We start from the raw sequence: 19,329 nt of genomic DNA on the forward strand, positions 1-19,329 counted from the left end.
TTAGCTCTACTTGTATGGAGTGAACAAGCTGCCTGTATGACTGACATGACTGACTTGTGAAATAAAAAAAGTCAAAATAGTTAAACTAAAAGGATTTATCAATTCATTGATGTGGTTAATCTGCAAAGATTTGGATCTAGTAGTTTTTAAAATAAAAATGGCCAAATATTTTCTTAGTCTTTTTCGATAGTGTCTTTAGGTTTTGGACTGTTGGTCTGTCAAAAGACGAGATTTAAATGTATCAACTTAAATTTTGGAGAAATATGGAGGAAAAAAAGAATTTCATGCTTCACAACAAGTGACATGTGTTCTAGTTTCTTTACCGTCTTGGATATAGTGCCGCACAGGAAGTGTAGTTTTCAAGACTTAAATTTGGGTTCCACAAAAAGTAACTGACAGACAGTTTCCTACACTTTCCTGACAGTATTTTAACTACATTATGCAGTGAAATCCACTAATCGGTTCCCGCCAAAAACGTCAAAACAAATGTGAAAAAACATTTACGCTTACTGTTTGACCTAAGTCTGCTCTGCATAGGCAAACGGGACACCCTGGAGAGTGAAGCAAAGCAGGAGTTCCTGTCGCTTCATCCTAAAAAATCTCCAGTAAGACAAAGTCCCTCAACACTGTCTGGCCCAGAGCGGAGCCGCTGCCACACTGCCTGCTTTGTTTGCCTCTTTACAGTTCAACAGAAACGTGCAATTCCCTTGATGCCGGTCCCCCGGTTTCATTTACCTCAGGCCAAGAGAGCTGATACAATGAAAGTATATAGCAGGACGGTAATCATATCCAGCTGTCTTCTATTACACATGGCAGCAAGTCTATTTATAAAGACTATAATGAAGAAGAAAAAAAGGGTAAAATATACGATCAGTGCACTGCGATAATAAATCAAGTGGAAAATGACATATGCACTGTCATATGAATAAGTTGAGCTGAATGCTTAGTCTGCAAGTATTAGTGTTAATATTATGTACTGGATACTAAAGAAGAGATATTCAGGTTCATTTTAGTGCATGGTAATACTTTGGTCACATGGTCGTGTCAGAGTGAACGTTGAACAGTTCTTCTCCAGGCTTGTTTTGGGAGTGTACAGCCAACAGACTTTAGGCAAATTGAACAAGTTCCTCTCATTTGTGTGTATTGGAGATGTAAGCGAGGTATTTTGTTTTGCCTTGGCTGCTCATTAGACATGCCCTGTGTTGTTGCTACAGTTAAGGCATCGTTGTTACTCATATCAAGACTGACTAAAGGCTGGGCAGACTTGATGATGTGTTGCTCTTGGCAGCTAAGCATGCTGGGCAAAATGTTTCCGCAGTCTTTTGGCCGCGGTACTGCGAGGCCACCGCACAACAGCATAATGGGTGGCCAAGGCTGACCACAATGAAAGACTTTCTCTTGCCATGATCCCCACTTCCGCTGCAGAGAAACACGTATGTGTGTACGGGTGTTCAGTGGGTGCACGATAAGTGTGATGGGGCCTGGTCACCACACCAGGATTGGATGAAAGGCCGTGATTACTTCATCGCTTGGCATCGTCACAGCGCTTCCTTAGCAACCCGGCGGCGACCCCGTTATCATTTCCCACTACTTGACCCATTTGTTAATATTAGTGTATATTCCTGATATCGTGGCCACATCCAATTCTGCTTCCTGTGTAAACAGGCGAGATCCGCCACAAAGGAAGCGGAACAAATATACACACAAGACAATTGTGTATTGCCAGGGAAAACTGTAACCTACCTTCCTCAGGTGGATGACAAATTAGTGTTGCCGTGCTGCAGTTTTATCTGGGCTTTGTCTGAACACAATGGCTCCAACCAAAACAGTGAAGTAAAAGTGACCCAGATTTGGTGCACAGTGACGCAATTGGCTGCAGGAAGCATCTGGAGACCTCCTCTATCACCAGGATGAAAGGACACACACAACTTTTGAACTCCATTTTAAAAAAAACGCACATGTTGAGCTGCTCCTCCTTGCTGGTATCTAATCTATCAGCGCTTCAAAAAGCAAATTTCAACAAACGCATTCAATTAAAGTGCTGGCTTGTTTAAATAGTCACGAAACGAGGCAAAAATCAGCAACTGTGAGCGTTCTTTTGGAAAATGCTCTTCTCCAATTAATTGTGCCGATAACGAACTTCCTGTTTATGCACAGATAACGTTGATCGGGATGTTGAGGGGAGTTAATCTCTCAAAGAGAGGAAGTCTTCAGATGCTTGTTGTTGTTCTAAACAGCAATAACAGTTTAGTTAGATGATTAAAACCCAATAACAAACTCCTTACGTGCTACCTGGTGCATTATATTTGCCCTGTGCAATTTTATTTCTGTGAACATGGGAGTTATTTGGACACAGCTATTATCTCAGTTGAAGCCTTCTTCTTCTTCTTCTTCTTCTTCTTCTTCTTCTTCTTCTTCTTCTTCTTCTTCTTCTTCTTCTTCTTCTTCTTCTTCTTCTTCTTCTTCTTCTTCTTCTTCTTCTTCTTCTTCTTCTTCTTCTTCTTCTTCTTCTTCTTCTTCTTCTTCTTCTTCTTCTTCTTCTTCTTCTTCTTCTTCTTGTTATTAGTTTAAGTGTTATTGCCTAAAACATAATACCAACTTAAGTGGTGACTAAAGCCACCTTGTTGCTACCTATTTGATGCCCAGATCTCAAGACTCACATCTGCTTCCTTAAAAGGATCTCATCTGGATTCTTCATTTTTTCCCCCCTCAGCACTAAGTTCGTTTTGCTTCTTAGAAGAGCCGTGCATTTGTCCTTGTGGTGACTCCAAACCCGTCAGTCAGGTTACAATGGAGATCTGCGAGGGGTCAAAGGTAGCTAGACATGACGGGTCGAGAATTTGGGGAATGAAGAGGTTATAACGCAGAACCTGTTTGACTAATTCCCAATCAGTTCTGCCCCTGTTTCTGCTGAATTTCCAGATCTCGGCTTCGGGGTCATTTCAAGAGGGAAATGACTTGTAATGCTCTCAAATGAGACGTAGTAAGATACTGAAAATAGCACAGAAACAAATAATGATGTTGAGAACCGCACAATGTGGGAGTGAGGAGCAACTGTACCATGAGGGAACACATCTGTGTATTTATAGGCGGCTGGCTCAAATCCAGATATGAAACAAATGCAGCTATAGTTAGCATTGGTGTTAAATCAAGTTGTTGGTGATGGAATGTAGTAAAAAAAAATAACACGCTGATGAATTTGGTTTGTTTGAGCTGTAAACCTCCTCCATCTGCCAATTTCCAAAAGCGATGTGAGGCACCTTTCTCTCCTCCTTTATAAATGCCAGCTGTGGTTTTAACTGTCCAAGGGTCAAATGTTGAATGCCTTCTTCATGATGCATGCAAGACCATAAAAGTTTCCTGTAATTTGTGTTTACGTGACCGTTGTTCTAAAAAGCAATAAATTCAATACACTTGGATTCTCCAAGGCGTAAGAGATGTGTATCACCTTATCTGCACCCTTGGGATCTTTATTGCAGGGAGTCATTTTACTGAAAGTATGAAGCAGAGAACTTCATGTTTTTGTTTGTGTGTTTCATGGGAACAGCTGTTGTGTGACACAAGGATTCTAGAGAGCATTGTGTTGGGTTAAGAGCAACATGGTATTTATTGGTGTGTAGTCGCGATGCAGCCTCGTGCATGACCGTACAGATGGTGTATGTTTCCTGTCAGTTAAGTGATGGTGCTCCTCTGTTTAAAGCCCAAAGGGGAAATGCGTGTTTGCTCATGGGAGACATTACACACCTCCGTATCAAGCAGCACTCAGTCTTGCTAAAGATTAGGTTTTGGTTGATTTATGTTTTCATTCAAAGAGGAGCCCAAAACTCCAGATTCAGTGTTCTGTTTTTGAAAATGTACAGCTGACCAGTTATTTATTTTCTTCTTTTTCCCCTCTGTGCTGTTTTTGGGTGGTGAAGGTAAAGGATGTGGATTTGTTTCTGTCCTGTCCGTGTGCCACAGTGACCAATGCAATATCAGTCAGAAGGGGTTTTCTTTGTTAACCCACTGTTTACTTATTAGTCTATTTACTCCTGATTACAATGAGTGCACAGCCTTGTTAATACATCTAGTTGTTTTCATTTCTCACAAAATTAGCTTAATAACATTATCCCTGGAGTAACAGGAACAATAACATATTTGCGTTTTAAGAAAGAAAAGAAAAGAAATGTACACTTTTATTTATCCCTGTGGGGAAATTCTTCTCTGTATTTGACCCATCCTCAGTTATTAAGGAGCGGTGGGCTGCAGTGAAGCGCCCGGGGAGCAACTGGGGGTTCAGTGTCTTGCTCATCCGTGCAACTATGGGGAGAGCGGGGATTGAACCGGGTACCTTGTGAACAACCACTCATCCCCATGAGCTACTGCTGATATTTGCGTTTGTACTAGACGCAGTGTGCGCCTAGTACAAACAAGTCAACAAGAGCTCTGAACACTGTGGTGCTCTCTTTTGTAAAGCTTGTCAGTCAGTTTTCTGGGAAAAGTGTGTTTTGATGCACAACAGGTTGTGGAGCTGCAGAGTTTGATTTATCCGGTTGGTTCCTGAAGCTGGACAGACTACTGAGAAGCATTGCCTACTGCTAACATCTCAAGGGCCAAATTATTTTCCATTGGTTGGAGTAAACATGGCTCATGTTGAATGGGAACCGTTTTCAAAGGCATACTGCATGCAATTGGTATGACTGGTAGGCTGGCCTTTTCAGATTACTCAGAATCATTTGGTTTTGGACAGGCTGAAGGTATTCAAACCCAAGTGCATATTTTGTTGACTTGTAAACTTTCCTCCAGCACACGGGTAATTCAGAACATGGTTAGTTTTACTGATTCATGTCATTGTTTCAGACAAGACATCTTGCTTAACAATGCACGGTATTTTTATATAAAAAAAATGGATCAAAGTGGTTCAGCTAAAAAGCCCTGATGTACCACTGTACACGACCTCCTCTGCACTAAACGACAGACGGACTCAGTTTGTGACGAGCTGGTGAAGAACATTGAGCCTTGAGCAGCTAAAGAGCCACGTAGTTCCCTCATGCGTCGATAGCAACCAAAAACACAGCTAAAATATTGGAGCTAACATTCATCAGAAGTGGGCTACATGATAATGCAGCTTTTTAAATGCTGGGCCTGTAAATAAGCAACTGTTTGCTAACATGTCTACAACCCACAACTCACTCTCACTGGTCTCATCAATGCTGTTTTCAGCAGCAGCATGCAGCTGTGTTCAGTGAAAACGCTGATTAACTGACTGTCCGCCAGATGCCCATCACCAAACAGCAGACAGGAGCATTTAGCAGGTAAACAGACAGATAGTTATCTCCAAAGACAAAAATAGAGCTTATAGGAGGGTTAATAGTGGATTTACATTCACCAGATGGCCAGAAACACCACTCCGCATGAATGGTCTGCCTAATGTGTAAATAGGCAATTATTTTCTAATACAATATAACCTTTACTAGGTGATAATGTGTCGGTCATGGGTTTACAGCTTGTGCCGCTGCCCTCAAATGTCCAAAATAAATCACATCATTCCAAAATAAGACCAGAAACATGACAAAAATACACACAAATTGACAAAAGAAAACCCCAAAAAATGACAAGAGGCACCTCCTTTGAAATGACAAGGCTATGTGGGCACAGGGGTGGGCGCAGGAACTGAACAATCGAGGCACACTTAAAGAAAACAGGATAAGCACATAAAGAGCATAACAGTAAAAGGAAATCACCAGGTTCTCACTGAGGTCCCTGACCCTGTCCCCGGAGGAAGTTATTCAAATCTTTGGAGAAAAAAAACATCACGTCTGAGGAGCTGCTCCTTTGGGGATTTTATCAGCATGTAAAGAACGATTGTTGTGATTTGAGTGAGTTCATCCCAAATCAAGATCCAAATAACTTAAATATGAGTAGGAGTCATGGGATTTATGAACAGATGTGCAATCTGTTCTGGTTTAAGAATAGAGATTGCAGTTTTGTAATTGTAGGAAATTCTGGTGTCAAAGCTGATACACACTTTCTGTCATTAGCCACCAGAAAGATTAAGACAGAATGAAGCTGTTCATACCCGACGGCTCTAAAATGGTTTAACTTAAACAACTGATCGACACTCCTTCCTACTCCTACGCAGTTTGTCATTCTCGGCTTCTCAACATCTGCTATACTATTCTGAGCTGAGCAGCTGCTGTAGTTTGACCTGTAGTCAATCTGGCAGAGAGATAACCCTCTCAAAAGTTTAGCAATTGTCTCACTTCTTGACTTTTTTCAAGGGCAAGCTGAGATGAGCTGTCTAAGTGTGTGTCTGCCATATGCTGCAGACATTACTGTAAATACTTTACATTTCAAGTTGTCCCTGTGTGTCTCAGGACACGCATAACCCCAACCTTTCACAGGCTGAATCCATTCATCACTTAACTAAAAAGCTTTTTTCCATTTAAACCAAGATTCCCTGGCGTTTCGCCCCTTGAATGAAATGGCCTCAACCTGCAAATCATCCAAACATCCATTGTCCTAAAAAGGAGTGCTGTGTGCGTGTTTCTCTCACAAGTTAATAAAGACTTCCCATGGCCGGGCCTAAGCTATACGCTTTTGAGGCAGTGGTTTTCGCTGAGAGAGGCGCTCTTGAGCATTTCAGCCAACCATGCGGCATTTAAACTGAAGATCAGAGCCTTTTGCAGCCTGACGTCATCCCTCCATGGTGGAGCTGCTCTGTGAGCAGGCAGGGGCAGTTTGGTGCGTTGCCATCTTGTTGATCAGATTAACATGTGAGATGTCAGAGCTTGCAACACTAGAGTATAGTTGGAGCACAGTGTTCAGGGTGAACTCTTTATGTCCCATTTAGTCAGATTAATTCATACAGCCTGGATGTGTGGGAAAGAGTCCTACAGGCAGCAGAGAGGGAAATGAAGGGGAAAGAATGGATGGTAAGGTGGGAGTCATGCTCTGCGGTACCAAATAAATGGGTCCTGAGTGTGAACATAAACACCGAGATAGTATATTGGAAGAGACCTTGGTCCACAGAGGCCATGTTGTAGGTGAAGGTTTGAATCCCAGTTGTTTTCCTACATTGTATCACGTGTGTCATAAAAGATTGCAACTGCTGTAACGTGCTGTTTTTTGGTCCTACAGTTTTGTGAACTGCTGGAAAACAGTTGCTTCCTGCTGAGTTTGTTGGCATCTCTGCAGTATGACTGGAACCATTAATAAGAGATTTTGTCCATGGGATGATGAGAGGGTTCAGACTATTTTTAAGTGGCCATGATGGAAATTTACCTTTTTTTTATTGGCAATATTTCTGACTCAAAGGACACTGTAAAAACAAAAAATCCTTCATCGTGTATAAAGCCACTATGTTTAATATTTGAAACCTCCAGTATCAAAACAGAGAAAACCCGTGTTGTGTTCCTTCAGAATAAAACTACACGATAATCAGACTAAATTAGTACTTTACAGTCCCCGTGGCAGCAAGGAGCAGTTCTCACAATGGTCAAAGAAATATGCATATTGGATTTGTTATTTTTTTAAGCCAATTTACAACAACCTCCAACGATGCGTCCATGTCATTCACGCTTGTCGACATGTTTCGCAGAATTCAGCTGCCTTGAAGACGTCAACAGTAAAAAACGACAAAGGGTAAATGAAATGGGACCCAAAGGGAAGGAAACAATAAGCGTGTCTCCAGCATGGTGTCTTTATGTCTGGTTTTGATCACTCTTTTGTGGCAATGAAACCATTAACATGTGTATCAGTTAAATGCCAAAACATGCAAGTAAAAAAGCGTCATGAAGTCGCTAAACAGACTTAGTAATATCTAAAGTTAGCTAACCTATTCACCATCTTTAGCTAACTTTAGTCACTATGAACTACTAGTCATACAAGACCAAGTGAGGTCAGAATAAAGAATAATGTATTGATCCCTTGGTATGTTACTCTTATACAAGCACAAAGAAAGAAATAAAGGATTTTGTAAATAGAAATGAAGGACTAAGTATGATGTAAATAATGCTACAATATACAACACATTATATTAAGAGAATACAAGTAAATAAGAAAAACAATGAATGAAAAATACAAGAATATGTGCATAAAACCCACACAACATACATGTAAATAAGTGAAAACATGTATTTTATTTCCTTTCTAAGGGGACACATGTTTTATATCTTCCTTCAAATGCCATATACTATTGCTTTAAAACACACAGAAACTGATATTAAATGTGTAGTTTTGTATGTCCGCGTTCATTGTAATGGAGTTTTAACACAGTGGAAGCCTTTGAGAAGAGAATAACCCGTCACAAGCGTCACCAACATGTAAGGAACAGTGGTTGCATTTCTTTCCATAAAGTTCTAGCAGGCAGTTAACACTCGCCTCTGTCTTTCTCAGCTGGAGCTCAGGTACTCCTCTGTTCCATAAATACAGGAATTGAAGGCAAGATCCGGAGTGAGTAGGTGACTGGGCCTGGGGTGTTGACATGGGTGGGGCAATTGGCAGCATTGATCAAGGATAATATAAGCTGAGGCCGAGTGGTACCGAACGACCTCCGGCACTTCCAATGTGAGCTTGTTGTGAGTCTTGAGAGCGGTGTTGCAAGAAGAAAGTGATCCTGTATGTGCACAATAATAGATGCTCTGTTTAAAAGACCAGACACACCTCCACAGCACACTAGTTTAATGAAATGATTATGCCTATTTACTTGCATCAAAGACACTCTTTAAGTATGAGATTGTTCAAAAACTCCACATTTCAGGTCATTATGTCGCTCAGTTCTTCTGTGACTTTCTTAAAATGTGAGATAAGCGGTGGGAGTTTGTGGCAGTCAAGTCCCAGGGGGTCAGTTCACTCAGAGGCCAACGGACAGGGGCCATTTCAAGCATTCGGCTTTAATGGCTATTGAGGCCGAGGGCTTCACTGGTGCCTCACATGGTATTCCAGCACCGACAACAATATTGTGTCATGTTACCTCCCAGCTGAGCCGACGAACTACTAGAACAATACGGTCTCTGTACGTCTACTGAACTGCAGTTCAGTGAAGGATGTGAGCTAAACCTCTTGCATCAGCGGTACTCAGTCTTACTATTGACCAATACTGGCCAACTAATGTTCTCATTGTCAATTAGAGCTGAAGCAGTTTGTGGATTATCGAATTGGTTGATTGACAAACATATTCTTCTAACTATGTGCTGTTTTTCTTAAAGTTAATTGAATATCTTTGGGTTTTGGGCTGTTGGTGGGACAAACAAGCAAGTTGAGTAATATAAATGTCAACTATCAGTGGTAGAGTCAATCAGATGATGACAGATTATCACTACAAACTGATTTTCTTTGGGTCCATGTCTTTATCTGTGTGCAGCACCATTTCCCAAATGTCTATTCATGTCCTGCACTAACATCGACTCTTTCCTGCTCTAACTCTCACTGTTGATGAGTTGGGTGTGCTCTTAACTGGTGATGTGTTCAAGGCCCAGACTGGCTCAGTGCCTGCCTGAGGAAAGAGGATGGGTGGGTGCCCATTGGAAAATTATGCGATAATTGACAGAAGTGAGAAAGTGCAAACGAACGAGTGGCCTAAGTGACCACCGGAAAGCCCAGGGAAGCCCTTTGTGTTTGCATTGTGGGTTTGGCTCCATGTTGGTGGACATCATTTTGGGCACAGGGTGCAGCTTGTTTGTGTGTGTTTCTGCTGCAATGTTTAGACACTAAGACCAAAGCCAGATGCCACCAAGCCACCCTCACAGAGATGAGTTCAACTGTGATAGACAGAAGAGATAAGTATCTGCTCTTCCCATGTGCGTCTTTCAGCACTGTCATCTAGATCTCATATTTGAGAGTGGGGTGTGGTATCTGCGTGTTGTTCTTGCAACACAAGCTGTCAGAAAGCTGTGGAGGTGAATTGGTTTCAGGAGCACTGCCTTCACTCTCGTGGGACAGACACCGGCTTCTGTTTTTTCTTCTTTGCTTTCTTTTTTTTTTTTTTTTTTTCTTTTTTTGTGTTTTGTGCCAGTGGTTTATACTTCTACTGAATTTCAGAGGTCAATATTGCACCTTTTGCTTCACTTCATCGACCTGAAAGCCATAGTTATGCGTTACTTTGCAGATTATGACTTTGCACACAAGGTTTTAGGCAGGGTAGTATTTGAAATCAACACCATAATATGTATGGGTGTTTATCCAATAATGATATTCACAATTTCCCCAATATAACTAACGTATGCAAAATTACATATTTTATAATCACTCTGAAAGGGGTCGTTCTGCGGAATAAGTACTCTTACTTTATATACATTAAGTACATTTTGTTCATAAGACTTATTTTTGTTAGATCCCACCAAGCCACCCTCAAAGAGATGAGTTCAACTGTGATAGACAGAAGAGATCAGTATCTGCTCTTCCCATGTGCCTCTTTCAGCACTGTCATCTAATGAAGATATGGGGATTTGAGCACATTTAGCTCTCTGTTTTCTTTCCCTCCGTATTGTTTCCAAACCTGATGCCAAATCAAACACTTAATTTGTGGTCTCAGATGGAGCCGCCAAAAAACGCAACGATGTCTCTCAGAGGCAGTTCCAGCAGATTAAAAAATGACCCTTGTGTTTCCTTTGCTGAAAACCTAGTGGTGGCCCTGTTTTTATTACTTTCAGGACTATAACGAAATAGTAATTATTCAAAGTAATCCATTTAAACCTATCAGATAATGTTGTAGTTTATCAGTATAATTACATCTGCGCTCAACCTTGTGGATCATTTGTACAGTGATTACAGCGATAACATCCCAAAAAGACTGTATGGTCTTCCGATATAATCTGCAGTGCCATCAGTCTTTGCGCCATGTGTCAATTGGCGATGTTAAATTGCCATAATCACCCAGGCTGTCGCATGACACTTATTTCTTTGAGGTTTCAAATTAGTTTGAATAGTTTTGAATAGTTTTGTGTATATAGCGGCACATATTTCTTTGCAATAGCCTCGTTGTTTGTGCTCACTGCAGAAAGACGTGAAGGACGTGTTCACAGCCATCACGTTCGAGGTGGCTTACAGCCTGGGGAAGCATGTGCTGTCGGGAGACCAGGAGCGAGACCTGCCCGCGCTCACTCCCGTGCTACGATGGAGGAAAGGAAACAAGATCGCAGCGAGGAACGAGGTAAAGCTTTGAGATGGAATGATATGGTGTTTGGATCAATATTGTTTAAATATGTGTAAGCAGGAAGTCTCTTACATTAAGGTGCCAAAGGTTTCAGGGCTGCTCCAATGTCTGTGAGTTTCTGTGGTGAAAGTAAATTACCAGGGGAAAAGATCTTAATATAGTGGTGTGGAGGAGGGTGGTCATTCAAAATGTACATTGGACATTTATTTTCCTGTACTTTGTTATACAATGGATGAATAAAGTTGCTATCAATGAAAAAAATAACTAATTAATTGTTCTGAGCAAGAAAACACAGAGAATGTATTGCTGTTTCATGTAAACCACTTTTAAGTTCAGTTTTTTAAATTGTTCAGATACCGTATCCTCTTTCATATAGTAATAGTTCAGGCATGCTGCAATAAGATGAGGATAAAAGGTGGATCACTCTAACATAGCAGTTATTTTGAACTAATTCAGATTCTAGTTCATCTCTTGATTATAAAATATACCTTGGACCACAGAAGAAATGAAGGAAATAGCTCAAATTGAGGTTATAATGATTTGGTGTGGGTTACCAGCTCATTATTGTCTGTGTTAGCTTTTCTTGAGTGGAACCCAAAAAGACAGATTCATTTATTTTATTTTCAACCACCTCTAACCTGCCCCACATGTGTTTCCCAACTGTCTGCACTTCTTGAAAAGCGGAGGGATTTGCATCTTTCAGCGCCTCCAGATTCCGTTTATCTGAAGCTCATCAACGTTACATCGGACTTGACTTAAGTTTCCTTTCATGAATTAGCTCTAAACCAAAGACCAGCCTCTGACTAGAAAGACTGAAGACTTTGGCCTTTCCTGATAAAAGAAATCTCCTGAAAAGCTTCATCAACAACACACCACTGCCCCCTAGTCTGAATGTGAAGTTGGTGTGTTTTGTGCATGATGTCATATGAACTGTGTACTTTACCGTTTCCTCTTTAGACTTGGTTTGAGAAGAACTGCCTTTCAGACGACTGTGCTGCAGACCTGAGGCTTCATGGGAAACTGTTGCTCTCTGGGTAAAAAACGTTGACTTCCTAGTCTACAGTTTAGATTCATTCTCTGTCTTGGCTGCTTCTCCAGCTCTGAGGAAGCACGCTGACGTCAGAGGCCATGTGGGTGTGGGTAGTGGAACCATGACGCATGCTTGGAGGATATCCATATGTTTTTCCATACTTAGGGAGTTCCCTTTCTTTTTATTGTGTATCTTTTGCTCTAAGTACATTTAGTAACGGCATGTGTATGTTTTTTAGCAGTCATCTTATGCATGTCTAAATAATAAAAAAAACTCAGATTTTATGTTGATATAAATCTTTGTTTACTGCTCTTGTGACATCCCACAATTATCATAAGAAGTGTATTTATTCTCTGACATGCATTGGTTATTTAATGTTCCCATCAGGTTGCATAGCAAACCCCATTTGGCCCTCGGAGGAGTGAAGAATGTCTCTCTGAACCTGACCATCTCTAACGCTGGGGACGACGCCTACGACACCAACATCTACTTCCACTTCTCCAGAGAGGTTTTCTACATCAACTTCTGGCAGAAGGTCTGTTGCTCTCGAAGTGTTGGCTGTTTATTTACTGGAGTGCACATTTCTGTTTGTTTCTGAAATGTATTTGGTTGTTTGGCTGAAAAGATGTGGATAAAGTGAGCCGAGAGCCCCATTTTTTAACATCCAAATCGGCTGAAAATCATCAGCTTTCCACTGAGATGTACATTTTTCAAAAGATTTAAATAGACTGTCGAAAGAAATAGACTCCTGATTCAATGTCAGGAGCGCAGACTAAACAGTGAAGCATACAAAAAGATAGACCTGCGAGAGGACAGGATGGAGAGCAGGAGAGCCCCAGCAGCAGCTGTCCCATCTCACAGCTCCTCTGGCTGACCTGTCACACGCTTCTCTGACTCATTGAAGGCGGACACACCATGTCAACGACACATGAGCTGTGTGCATGAGAACAATCCAGAACACACGCTTGACTTATGGTATGTGCCGTTCAAATTGCATTACTCGTGTAAAAAAAAAAAAGAAAAGAAAGAAAAGGGGGCCTTATTTAATGCAGGTATGTAAACTGAGAATTGGGACTGACCTTCATGGGGATACTGATCGGGTCTGCTCCTCTAACCTCGAGCAGAAAACAATTGCAGCATTTCTCTGGAAAAGAAATATCCACCCACTGCCATCCCACATTAAACCTGAGAGATTTTCCTGGAGACCATGCTTGGCTGTATGGGTTTCACAGTGGCCGCCTATGCTCACGTCTGTTTGCTCACTTGACGCAAAGAGGCCAACAGGTCCGCTCACAGCCGAAAAAGACGCCACGTCGGTCAGAGCGCTCTGACACCAGCTTGCACAGGCATAGCAGATGTTGGAGGGCACAACATCCTCCATGAAGGCTTTTGCCCTCATAATGGACCTTGTGTTTATCCTCCAGCTGGGTTTTGCACCCCTTTGATGGATAAGATCACCTCTGTAAAGCTCTCATAACCCGTGACATGATTTAAAAAAAAAACAACAAAGCTGAAATTGAATTTAAATAGAATACATGCCGCAGGCAAATATTAGAAAAACAGTGTTTCAGTATGAGTTTCATAGCTAATCTAATAAACTAATTAAGTATCAGGTTACCAGCAGCCACAGAGGCAGGGTGGCCCACTGCACAAAGGGAGCAGGAAGTGAACAGTATGCGGAGATGACAAAAGGGCCACCGAGCCGATTTACTGCTGTGTGCTCTTTGAGACATTTCTAATTACTGCTGGCGACGTCCGTGGTGAGGATGTGACCCCTTTTTGCAAAGTTAAGGTCAGCTTCCAATCCTCCCCTGAGGCTTTTTCTCCAGTGAGCGAAGCGTGAACTTGCGCTCCCCCCTTATATTTGAGAGTGGGGTGTGGTATCTGCGTGTTGTTCTTGCAACACAAGCTGTCAGAAAGCTGTGGAGGTGAATTGGTTTCAGGAGCACTGCCTTCACTCCCGTGGGACAGACACCGGCTTCTGTTTTTTCTTCTTTTCTTTTTTCTTTTTCTTTTTTTCTTTCTTTTTTTGTGTTTTGTGCCAGTGGTTTATACTTATACTGAATTTCAGAGGTCAATATTGCACCTTTTGCTTCACTTCATCAACCTGAAAGCCATAGTTATGCGTTACTTTGCAGATTATGACTTTGCACACAAGGTTTTAGACAGGGTAGTATTTGAAATCAACACCATAATATGTATGGGTGTTTGTCCAATAATGATATTCGCAATATCCCCAATATAACTAACGTATGCAAAATTACATATTTTATAATCACTCTGAAAGGGGTCGTTCTGCGGAATGAGTACTCTTACTTTATATACATTAAGTACATTTTGTTCATAAGACTTATTTGTGTTAATTCGCGAAGTTTTGAATGCAGGACTTTTACTTGTCGAGTATTATTATGGTTTGGCATCAGAATACTTCTTTCACCACGGATCTCTGGTTATTTAACGATTGTAACAGATGAACATGGTTAAAAGTCCAGAAAATAGGAATGCTGCTCTGAAATGTGTGAAGTTGTGAAATGTCAGTGGTCCTTCGAACCTACGAATATATGAATCACTGAATTTCTTGTCTGAGAGGCGCAGCTTTGCAAATGCTGTGTAAGCCAAAGATAGATCTTAATCTTCATACTATGTGGAAAGTGTAAAGCAGGCAATGACACTGACTTGGAAAAGATAGACCGAAGTAGAGCCAAATGTCTAAATACCGAAGTGAATGGCGACGTAAAGAGACGTGCAGAAAATGGGCCTTCTGTGTATTGTCATCCACACTGATGTACGACTCCAGTAGAGGCCTGCAGGGTAAACAATGGCGGTGATATTTAGTGAGCCTGCCATTTGTTTAAAATCCTAGCGTCTATTTGTTCCCGACAGAGAAAGACAAGCGAAAGAAAGTGAAGAAGTGCTGAACAAACAGACTGTGTCACTTTTCTCCCCATGGAGGCACAACAGACCATGTGTCCGAGTTCTCTGCTCTCTCTCAAGAGCTGCCAGGTGGATGATGGGTAAACAGGCTGGCTTCCCCAATCCCATGGGCCAGGCAGTGTTTGCACAGCAGCATAAAGGAATACAGGAAATAGAGGAAATTCCATCATTGCCAGTTGTGATGCCCCCCCCCCCTACAGGGCTCGCCATACATGCAAAGGGCAGCGCTGCTTATTTAAGCTGACTTAATGAAGATGGAGGGAACAGCCACACCCTGGATTTACACTGGGAATCTGCTGAATAAGGGGCATGGCGGTGTGGATGATGCTGTGGATGGATGTCTGCCTTTAAATATGTCCGCAGAGACAATCTTCACACCTCTTTTCTTTATCACTTTTGGAAACATGTTATAAACACAAGCCCAAACCGGACAGCAGCCGATGCATTCAAACGTTTTGTATGATTTACCTTAAGCCCCCTGCTGAATGGTCCAGGAGCGCTAGTCAGTCTTTTTTTTTTCTTTTTTTTTTAAAAACTTAGTCATGAATCATTTCTACCCTCTTTTCAGCGCACACGCTCAGCCGACAGCCTCTTAGTGAACTCTCGCTAAAAGAATTCTTACTCCTCGTAGGGTCAAGGCCCAGGTGTTTACACAGCGCAGCCGGTGAAGCTCCACATTGTTTAGACAAGCTTCCAAACACGCAGCCTGGAGGTTGTCCAATTACCCACCCGCTCAGATGTGTGTGTGTGCCATCACTGCTTTGTACATTCTTTAACCTAATTTAGAACTTCAATAAAAAATGAATAGCTATTATTTTACATATTGAAGTCTGTTTCTAACAATAAGCTTTGATCGTACTGTATATGTTGGCAGGTGAAAGTGTGTGTCTGTCCATGTGTGTTTTTAAAGCTGCAGTAGAGGTTATATTGTTGCTTTTTGCCGTGCATATGTAGTCAATTATGTCATCTATGATATTTGCATTTATTTGACCACCCGAAGGCTTTGCTGAGGCTTTTGGCTCGGTAAGTTATCAAAACGGAGTCTCACTATCACAGTCTGCATCCTGTCTACTTCGTCTTCCTCTTTGTGTCTCTTTGTATCTCCCGCTCTGTCTCCAGTCTGTCTGTCTTTATCGCCTCCTCTCACTCTCTGTCAATCTTTCCTTCTGCAGGAAGAGAAGGGTATTTCCTGTGGACTTGTTGATTTGGACTTCCTCAAATGCAGCGTGGGATTTCCCTTCATGAGAGCGCAGACTAAGGTAACTCAAACCAAGAGAGAACCAATTGCACAATGTCAGAATTGCATTTGTTCCAGAACCACAAGTTTATTCTGTCTTTTTCTCCCCAGTATCATTTTGCAGTGATTTTTGACACGAGTCAGCTCTCTGGGCAAAATGACACATTGCAGTTCTTCATTCAAGCAAAAAGGTAGTTTTTTTTGGTTATCTGCTAATTTTATATTATGCAAATGTAACCCCTTAAAATGCTCCCAGCTTTATTCCCCGTAGAGCAAATTTAGTTTTCGTGGGTGTTTGTGGAGTTTCATCTTGCACATTGTGAATGAATTGATTTACAAAATGACAGAATAACTTCATTGTTCCCTGTTTGTTGCAGCGCCAATCCTGAGCACAACCTCTCTGACAACAGTTTGGATCTGTCCATCCCTCTGGTTCATGAGACCGACACGACTATTACTGGGTAAAAACAAGACGAACCATAACAGTGTAGTTATACAAACGTAAAGCTGAAACCAGCTTGAACTGGTTTGCTTTCTGTTGGCTGCTGGGAGGAGAGGGAGTGTTTGTTTCAGTATGAAGCGTGTCAACTTGAAAATCCTTATCTCTGAAGGCTGCTCCACAGAGAAGGGAAAGAGATGTAAAACAGCCCAAATCCTGCAGAAGTCTGACATCTGATAAAGCTGCAGTGTGTGCTGCACTCATCTGACTTATATCTCAACTGCTAAAGAAAACTCTGCTGTGCAGCTAATAACATGACTGAAGCCAGAGATGTTCATGAGGCTATTTCTTAAGGTTATTTTTGTTGGCATTTTTTATTTGTACTTTTTTAAAATTATTTAAAATTGATTTATTTCTTGGCATTTTATATGTGACCTTTATTTAACCAGTTAAAATCAATTGAGAACCAATTCTCATTTACAATGATGACCTGGCCAAGAGGCAGGAGCACAGTCCACACAAGTGACACAAACAGCACAGATACAATACAGTATGACAAACACATTTTAATAAATAGTTGACGTGAATGCATTATCTGTGAATCTCTCTGCTGAACAGTGTCTCTTGTCTGCAGTGTGGTGACACCGAGCTCCTTTGTGTACGGGAACTACATTGATGCCTCTCGCTTCGTCCAGTTGGAAGACATGGAGTGTAACTTTCAGCCTCTTAATCTCACTTTTCAGGTACTGCTGAGACCATGTATGATTTTCAATATTTGTACATGCTTCTCCATATATTCACTTTTCTTTCCCTTCATCTCCATCTTTTCCCGTCTCCGTGTGATGTGGTTCCAGGCCATAAACAAGGGGCCCAGCAGGTTGCCTGGCTCCACCGTGGACATCAGGATACCCAACCGGCTGGTTGGCAGCGGAGCAGACATGTTCCACATCATTGAAACACAGGTGGATGCCAACAGCAGTCTATCTCCATTATTTATCTAGACCAAATCATTATTTATTAGTTTATTCACCTGCAGGCAGCCATATTCTTTGTTCATTTATCCTGCACACGCCTAAGCTTCTCTTCATGGTACAGCTGCTTCATCCAAGAAAGCTGCTGAACCGGTGGGCCTTTTGTCATGGCATGGCCAATTTGCTTGGTGTGAGGCACCACTGGGTCAGTGAGACACTATGCAAAAGTATTGACGTTGCTACTGAAGCCAGCCAACCATTTAGTTTCACAACATTTTGCATTTAGAGAAAGAAACGCAATACTCCCACTAGGTTCAAATGTTTTCTTAACCCTTGCATTGCTCCTTTCATAAAGATAGATCATGGGGGAGCTCAAGCTGATCATTGTATAGACTGTGAATGGGCAGACGGGGTTCACTGTATCCCACCCTCCTTGAGCCCATCTGGAATCACTTTTAGGGGATCAGACAGCTCGCACGAAATGGGAATGGGACACCTGCAGAGCTGGCTGCTGCCCACTACCATCCCCAGCCTCGAAATACACATCATTAATGCTGTTAACACTAAGTCTAGCCTGTGGCACACCGGACAGTTGCACACTCATTTTTTACAGCCAGATATTCTTACATTTTATATAGACATCCATTTAGTCAAACATGATATACCAGTCCCTCACTGTTGCTCCATACAAACTAGTTTTTCTGTACAAAATCCTTCAATCGTCATTATTTAATGTTCTGTTCTGTTCTCGTGAGTGTTAAAGTTAGCGCAGCTTATGAATCTTCACAACAGCAACGGCAGCAGAAAGGCAGGACATGAGAAAGCGCGGCAAAAAAAGCTCAGACTTGCTGAGTGGCAACAGAGCGGACAATGAGGAAGGCCAGAGGAGATTTTCACCTCCAGAGCTTCAGGTCGGCCTGAGTAGAGGAAAAAAGGAGAATTGTTCCCCGGGGGCTGGGCAGTAAACCAGACACCTCTAAATCACTCCATATGGGAAATCTGGCTGGGAGGGGTGACAGCTTCTTTTTGGAGAGAACTTCCTGTTAGCCCTGGAGACTCATAACAATAGTGGGATTCGGCCAGTTGAGGTGACTAAAGTGCTTATGTGTACATTTTCGGGTAACAATAATAACTGCACGCTATGAAGCATTAGTTAAGTATGAGTAAACACTTAATTCATCATTTATAAAGCATTGTTCCACACTTTATAAATGATGGATTCACCATTTGTACATAGTGTGCAGTTATTCAAAGGTGTTACCGAGCCACAGGACCAGAGAGGGACTTCTCTAGGCCACTGCTGCCTCTAACATGACAAACACAAATAAACGTTCACACTTTATAATAACTTCACGCTATGAAGCATTATATAATACTTCATTTACAAATGGTGAATCCATCATGAATGATGAATTAAGTGTTTACTCATACTTAACTAATGCTTCATAGCGTGCGGTTATTATAAAGTGTGTCCCATTTTTGCTTTCAAACCTTAAATCATTGCAACATTAACATGAAAAACACCTCAACAATGACACATGTCCTATGTTAACTCAACTCTGTTATACCTCAGACTTTATTAGT

At 41.6% G+C, this 19,329-nt stretch overlaps 1 protein-coding gene across 1 annotated transcript in view; it reads left to right on the forward strand.

Moving 5' to 3' along the window:
* The window catches only part of itga9 (integrin, alpha 9), a 44,437-nt gene that overhangs the window by 18,489 nt on the left and 6,619 nt on the right, over positions 1-19,329 (forward strand). The window contains exons 16-23 of the mRNA XM_034552424.1: positions 10,979-11,131; positions 12,092-12,168; positions 12,552-12,699; positions 16,271-16,357; positions 16,447-16,526; positions 16,713-16,796; positions 17,409-17,517; positions 17,629-17,736. Of these exons, the coding sequence (XP_034408315.1) occupies positions 10,979-11,131; positions 12,092-12,168; positions 12,552-12,699; positions 16,271-16,357; positions 16,447-16,526; positions 16,713-16,796; positions 17,409-17,517; positions 17,629-17,736 (846 nt within the window). The remainder of the gene's footprint in view (positions 1-10,978; positions 11,132-12,091; positions 12,169-12,551; positions 12,700-16,270; positions 16,358-16,446; positions 16,527-16,712; positions 16,797-17,408; positions 17,518-17,628; positions 17,737-19,329) is intronic.

The sequence above is a fragment of the Cyclopterus lumpus genome, chromosome 15 (genome assembly GCF_009769545.1).
Source record: "Cyclopterus lumpus isolate fCycLum1 chromosome 15, fCycLum1.pri, whole genome shotgun sequence".
In the NCBI taxonomy this organism is placed as follows: domain Eukaryota; kingdom Metazoa; phylum Chordata; class Actinopteri; order Perciformes; family Cyclopteridae; genus Cyclopterus; species Cyclopterus lumpus.